Source organism: Chinchilla lanigera, unplaced genomic scaffold (genome assembly GCF_000276665.1).
Source record: "Chinchilla lanigera isolate Chin_1 unplaced genomic scaffold, ChiLan1.0 scaffold00013, whole genome shotgun sequence".
In the NCBI taxonomy this organism is placed as follows: Eukaryota; Metazoa; Chordata; class Mammalia; order Rodentia; family Chinchillidae; genus Chinchilla; species Chinchilla lanigera.
In genome coordinates this window covers 22,850,915-22,858,262 of record NW_004955414.1, presented here as the reverse complement: position 1 = coordinate 22,858,262, position 7,348 = coordinate 22,850,915, and the positions used below count along the sequence as shown (strand labels likewise).

Sequence of the window (7,348 nt, the reverse complement as noted above, 5' to 3'; positions counted from 1 at the left end):
AGCATAATTGCTTAAATACCTAATTCAATGGAAAAGTTGGAAGATAAACTCCCAGGTAGTAGAACAAAAAACAAACAAACAAACAAAAAAAATGGATGAAGCAATGAGACCATCTAATAAAATAGTTATGATAATAGGTGACTTAGTTAAAGTCCAGTGTTTTAAATGAAAGAAATCAGAGGAGAGGGAGAAATGAGATAATTTGATAGTGCTGATGAGCAGGAATCTCAGTTGTGATTCCTACTGTACACAACCAGTGGAAAAAGTTCTAACCCAAAGGATCAGAGGGAAAGAAGATCCTAAGACAGTTTCAGAGAGGAAAACTAAGAAAAGATTACCTACAAAGGCAGTAGAAGTTTAAAAAATCAGTTTTAGGAACAAGAAACCAGCTGAATTCTGAGTAAATTTTGCTTTTGCTGTACAATTCTATATACAGCCAATTGCGAGGGGAGTTAATGAACACTTCAGATACACAATTATTGAAATGATTCCTGGGATTTTTCTTAATCAGGCTTGGAGATTCTTTTTTTAAATTTAATGGTGCCTCTTGAAGAGGACCTTGCCTGTTTCTCACTTTTGCTTTTTTCATCAGGCTTAATATTAATAGGTTTGATTAAACTCATTTGGGAATTTCCTCCAAAATAAAGGGCTAAATCACAAAAGAGGAAGAATCATAATCTTGAAAATACAGCTTTACAGAGCGGTTAACACAGATTGGAGTGGGAAATTAATATTTAGCCATTTAACTTACATATGGTATGTCTCTTTTTACATGCTTTGTTTTTCTTCCTTGTTGTTGTTTTTTTCTTTCCTGTTTGTTCTTTTTCTTTGCCACGTATGTTACCTGCTGACTATCTTTTTGTCTGTCTTCTTGGTTTCTTCTTGGAAAGCCTGATCTTTCACCAGATGGCAGTAACATTTGAAGATGTGACTATTACTTTTACTTTGGATGGGTGGAAATTCCTGGATTCTTTCCCAAAATACTCTACGGGAAGGTTGTGTGGGAACTACACAAATATCCTGTCAGTAGATAAAGTTATCCCAGCTAACAGCAAATAAATTTAGCTTTTTCTAGAAGCAGTTTTTTTGAATATTTCAGTTCTTTATCTGGTGCTTGTATTGAGGTGGTAGAATAAATATTTTCTTTTTTAAAATTTTTTTATTTTTTTGTCTTTTTGAGACAGGGTTTCACTATGCAGTTCAGGCTGGCCTTGAGCTCACTTTGTAGCCCAGGCTGGTCTCGAACTGACAATGATCCTCCTGCCTCAGCCTCCTGAGTGCTGGGATTACAGGCGTGCGCCACTACGCCCAGCTGTAGAATAAATATTTTCAAAAATGTGTTGTAGAGGCCGGGCATGGTGGCACAGGCCTGTAATGCCAGCACTTTGGAGGCTGAGGCAAGAAGAGGATCATTGCGAGTTCGAGACCAGCCTGGACTACAAATTGAGCTCAAGGCCAGCCTGAACTGCATAGTAAGATCTTCCTCTGAAAAAGACAAAAAAATGTGTTGTAAGTCAGATGACAAATACAGTTTGAGTGTTGCTTATCCAAAATGTTTGGGATGAAAAGTATTTCAGATTCAGTTTTTTGTGTGTTTTTTTTGTCTGAGACGGTCTCGCAATGCAGTTCAGGCTGAACTTGCGCTCACTTTGTAGCCCAGGCTGGCCTCAAACTCACATGTGCCACCACGCCCAGCATGGAGTTTTTTTGACTTCGCAATACTTCACTACTTGAGTATCCCTCATCTGAAATCTCAAATGTTGAAAATATGAAAGTTTTTGAGCATATCAACATTCAAAAAGTTTTGAATTTCAGCACAGTTCAGATTTAAAAGTGTTGAATCAGGGATATTAGACCAGAAAAAAGTAAAATGAAACATTTTCCAATACATGTGGACTTAAGTAATTACTTAGATATTTATGATTATTTCTAGGTATCTTCTGAATTTACCCTTAAAGCCCAGATCTCCATACTTGGCCAATTTTGTGAGGTCCTAAATTTGTTCTTTCTTCATCTTTTGTTCTCTCACAAACTGCTTCAAATTTAATGCCTTAAAAGAAATGATACTATTTTTTATGACTCCTATTGGCTGATTAGATCGTCTATCACAGAGAGACTTGGTTGGGGCTGGATGTTAAGATGAATTTGCCGCCCACCAGGTGGCTCAATATCAGTGGAGATAATAGGGATACACTGACTGTGTGTCCCTCTTCAAACAAGCTGTCCCCGGTTCATTTACATGATGGTGACCACAGGATTTTTGAAGCAGCAAGAGAGAAGACGGGCACTTTTCATGTTTGCTTGTGACACTTTTGTTATTGTCCCAGTGACAAAATTGGATAGCCAAACCTTGAAATAGAGTAAAAAGAGAACCCCCCCAAAATAAAAAGAGTTAATGAAGCCATATTACTCCTCCCCCATCTTCACTATTCTAGAGCAAAGAAATAGAAACAGCATATTTTATTTATTTAACAATGCCCAAAATAAAGCAATACAATTGAATTTCAGTGTTTTAGATTATTTCAATGAAGGGATTGGCCTTACTGTGTTATTTCTTATTGGTAACTAGATGCTCAAGGTATGTTTGTGGAGGGTGCTGGGGTTATAGCTCAGTGACACAGCACCTGCCTGGCAAGTGCAGGGTCCTGAATTTGATTTCTGGTACCAAAAAAATAAAAATAAAAAAATGTTTGTGGGATGAATTAATGAGTGATTAAATGAACACATACATCAAATAACACATCAGTTAACAAAATAAATTTAGGTCCAATGGAGTAGCTAAAGTCATGACCCTTCCTTCCTACTGCATTCTACACATGTATTCCTGTTGTCCTAAAGGTCATTGATACAGATACTTGGAAGTTCTTAAGCACAAGCTTTATATCATCACTGAAGTATTTGCTTATTTTTCTAGGAATCCTGAATGAGAACTACAAATCACAAGAAGAAATACTCAAATACTTAAAATATGAAAATATTCCTTGCTGGCAAGGCTGGAGGAATGCGGGCATTCAGATACATGAGTCAGAACTATGAGGAAAGCATTTAAGAGGGATATTTCAAAGGCCCTTCCCAGTGTCAAGAGTTGTTAATTTTCTCCACAGAAGCATTAGACAATGGGAACTATGAACTGACTTCTGAAGGCAAAAACTCCAGTAACTTAAAATATAAAAGGTATATACCTTGGCAGTCCTTAAATACACAACATAATCAAGACTACTGTTAGAAGTCTGTATGAGTGATTCCCATGGTTTTCTTTTTTTTTTTTGGTTTTTCTCCAGTACCGGGAACCGAACTCACAACCTTGCACTTGCCAGGCAGGCGATTTGCCGCTGAGCTAAATCCCCAGCCCCCCATGGTTTTCAAGGGGACCAATACCATCTCAGTATGCGCAAGAAAAATATTCTCATGGAGAAAAACAAGAGGCTCATAGTTCAGCACTTTTATATCCCAGTGGAAGAAGCCCTTCCAGAGTACATTGGGGAGATATGCCAAAACAACCCACCGAAAGACTATGGAAGAAAAATACTGTGGATATAATAAACGTAAAGTTTATTTTTAGAACTCACAGTATGTTCGCCACAGGAAAAACCATCTTGGAGAAAAGCTCTGTCAACATTTGGTCAGCACAGCGTGCTTCTCAGAGATCAGATTTATACAGGCACCCAAGAGTCCACACAAGGAAGGAGCTGTGTCAATGTGATGAAGTTGGCAGTAACTAGTCAGAGCTCAGGAGTTCACTTCCATCAGAAGGTCTGTGCAGAGGAAATACCTTCTATCGGTAATGCATGTGGTCAGAGCTTTAGTCAGATCTCTTGTCTTCACAATCATCAAAGAGCCCACAAAATGAAGCTGTGTAAGTTACAGTGTGACAAAGACTTTGGTAGAAAATCATTACTATGCATTCAGAAGAGACTTCACATAGGAGAGAAGCCTTTTACGTGTGATCAGTGTAGTAACTTTTAGAGTTCAGTACTTCCTGCTCAGCAGAGAGTCCGCACAGGAGAAGAACTATGTAAGTGTGATGAGTGCGGTAAGGGCTTCAGTCAGAGCTCAGATACTTGAATTCATCAATGAGTACACAGAGGGCAGAAGTCCTACAAATGTGAGGACTATGGTAAGTGCTTTACCCGGTGCTCAAATTTTCAAATTCATCAGAGGCCGCGCACAGGAGAGAAGCCTTACAAATGTCATGACTGTGGGAAGGGCTTTGGTCGCAGCTCAGACCTACGAAATCACCAGAGGATCCACATGGGAGAAACCCTACACTTGTCATAAGTGTGGGAAGAGCTTCAGCAAGGGTTCAGAGCTTCACACTCGTTAGTACACACTGGAGAGAAACTATAAATGTGAGGAGTGTGCAAAGGGATTCAGCCAGTGATTGCATCTTCTCATTCATCAGAGCATGCACACTGGAGAAAAACCCTCTAAGTGTGGTGATTGTGGAAAAGGCTCTAGTCACAGCTCTGATCTTGTCCATTAGAGGGTCGTGTAGGAGAGAAGCCTTAGCAGTATGTAAAGTGGTAAAGGTTTCAGTCATACACAGCTCAGCTGTTCAGATTCATCAGAGAGTCCATATAGGAGAAAAAAATATATAAATTCCATGACTATTATAAGGGATTTGATCAGAATTCATATTGTCACAATAATCATGGAAGAGAAACCTTGCAAATCATGCTCATTTAGTTAATAGCTTAAACAAATCTGAACCTTTAAACTCAGTAAGTGCTGCTGGAAAAGAAAGCTTGTGAGAAACACAAGTAATCCCAAGCAACAAGGTTTCTCCTCTTCAAGAGGAGATCATTAGGAGGATTAAAAGATACTTAAAGTATATTTTATGTACTGTATGTATTATACATAGTCAAAAATATATAAAAAAAAACTCTTCTGCTTCATTGTAGTCTTTTTTTCCCAGTGTAATTTTTTTTTTGGTCTTTGTGAGACAGGGTTTTGCTATGCAGTTCAGGCTGGCCTTGAGCTCACTTTGTAGCCCAGGCTGACCTTGATCTTGCAACGATCCTCCTGCCTCAGCTTCTCGAATGTTGGGATTACAGGTGTGTACCACCATGCCCAGCTTTTTCCAGTGTATTTTAATGTGCCAGGAAATGATACAAAGTCTAACTTCATATTTTCACTGACTTCAAAACATTTAAATCTTGGTTTGAATGGAACCTGGCTAACCATCTTTATTTGTTTTGTTTTGTTTTGGGTGCAATTCAGGCTGGGCTTCAGTTCACAGTGATCCTCCTGCCTCAGCTTCCCAACTGCTGGTATTATAGGGGTGTGCCACTATCCCTGGCTGGCTATCTGTCTTTGAAACAGCATCTAGTTTTAGTCACTTACCTTGTCATTGAGACAAAATACTCAACACTTGCAACTTAAAGAGGAAGTTAATTTTGGTTCACGTTTTAGAATTTTCAGTCCTTGTGTGGTCAGTGTCATGGGGAAGGGCCTGGACGGAGGAAGGCTGGTCACCTTATGGCAGCCAAGAAGCAGAGAGTGAAGGGAGGAGCTAGGGAAGGAGAGCCACCCTCTCACGTCACACCCCAGTGACCTGCCTCTTCTGACCAGAAAAATCAGCTATAACTTCCTTATAATCCAATCATCTTTTGTGGGGTGGGTACTGGGAATCAAACTTCGGACCATATGCCTCCTGGGCAGGTGTTGTACCATGGAGCTATATCCCTGGCCCTTCAGTGATCTTCCAAGCAGGCTTTGGGGGCCAGTTTGGATCCAGACCATGACATCTGTGAAATTCCTAATATACCATAGAAAAAATGGAACACAAAATTTTAAACTGGTAAATATTGCTCAAATATGGAAGAATTAACCATGAGACTGATAGAATTAAGTAATTATGCTGCAAAAGCCACCTATTAAAAGATGGGAAACATGGACCTGTACCTAAGAGCATATTAGAGATATTTCTGTTAGTCAGTGAACTCTGGAACCATTGTGTTGCAGAGCTTTGGCATTTTGAGGTAACTGTGATGCCCTTATCCCATCTCGTCCCCAGTTTCCCACGTTTATTTATAGGCTCAGACACCATAACAAGAAGTAGATTTAGATTATTCAAGAAGAATGCGGACTGCAGTTTGCAGTGAATGCCACAAACCAAAGATAATGCAGATCTAAGCAGTAGAATTTAACCTCCACAGAACAGAATAGTAATAGAGAAATAGCTCTTAAGAACAGAATTAAACTCAGCTGTATGCAACAATAAACCCTCAAACCAATGTAAAAAGAGAATTGTCCATTATAAAAGTGGAGCAGAGTTAATATGAATACACAGCTCCTAACTATTGATATACAAATATGTTTAGATACTACTTTCCAAGAGAAAAAAAATAATTATGTGGACCTGCTTAGAGAAGTAAGACGAAAATGTCAAAGAACGTCATTGTGAAGACTCAGATACACCCCGGAAAATTAGCTCTCAGGCTTTAGAGGAGAGTAGAAAATTGGTGTTCCCAGTAGCATAACAGAAGCTTACTAAAGCTAAAGTAGAAATTGCTAAGTAAAGTTTCTAAAAGATACGGAAACAAGGACTTAAGGGAAATTTAAAATGCTGTGTCAAAGAGGCAATGAGCAGAACTGTGGATAAATGAGTTGATTTTAATAATGAGAAACAATAAAGACATGAAGATAAGCAAGGAAATCCAACCATTAAGGGTTAAGGAAAGAAAATGAACAGTTGGGTGATGAATGCCCTTGACTGCCTGTATTACTAGATACCGTACCTGAGAGGATGAGCTACTCAGGAGATGAAGTAGGAAGATTACAAGTTCAAGGACAGCCTGAGAAACATAGTGGGACCGTGTCTCAAAAAATTATGCATGTAGTGTGTATTGATGAACGTTAAGGAGAAAGATAAAAGAATTGAAAATATGAGGGTGGTGGGGAAGTTTGCAGTTTTAGTTAGGTTGGTCAAGGATGGCCTCATAGGCTAATATTTCAGGAAAGACTTAAGCCATGGAGCTACCCAGGGTAAAAGAATTTAATTCAGAGGGTTCAGCAAGTGCAAAGGCTCTGAGACTAGCAAGGAATGTATCTGGAATGTACCATAGCCAAGTAAGTGAGAAGGAAAATAAGGAATGAGACTAAAGGCCGTATAAGTCATTGTAAAGACCTTTGATATTTTCCTGATGGAAAATAAGTCACTGGAGGGTTTTACGTGACATGATCTAACTTAATTTTCAGTAGTCCCACTTTAAATTTTGTGTTAAGATTTGACTAAAAGTAGAGAGAAAGCAGGGAGTCTAGTTTGAAAATATTGCAGTAGTCCCTAAAAGAAAGTATTAACAAGATATCAGTAGTAGAAGTGAGGGAAATGATAAAATTTTGAATA

General features: G+C 38.8%; 1 protein-coding gene across 1 annotated transcript; it reads left to right on the top strand.

Annotated features, from left to right (window-relative positions):
• The first annotated feature begins 875 nt into the window (after positions 1–875).
• On the top strand, positions 876–4,877 carry Znf214 (zinc finger protein 214). Its single transcript, XM_013512084.1, is given in 10 exon segments — positions 876–1,034; positions 2,919–3,068; positions 3,070–3,221; positions 3,338–3,500; positions 3,502–3,639; positions 3,641–3,718; positions 3,720–4,256; positions 4,258–4,540; positions 4,542–4,592; positions 4,594–4,877. Coding segments are annotated over 10 exon segments (1,773 nt in total). The 5' UTR covers positions 876–906; the 3' UTR covers positions 4,687–4,877.
• Positions 4,878–7,348: the final 2,471 nt, after the last annotated feature.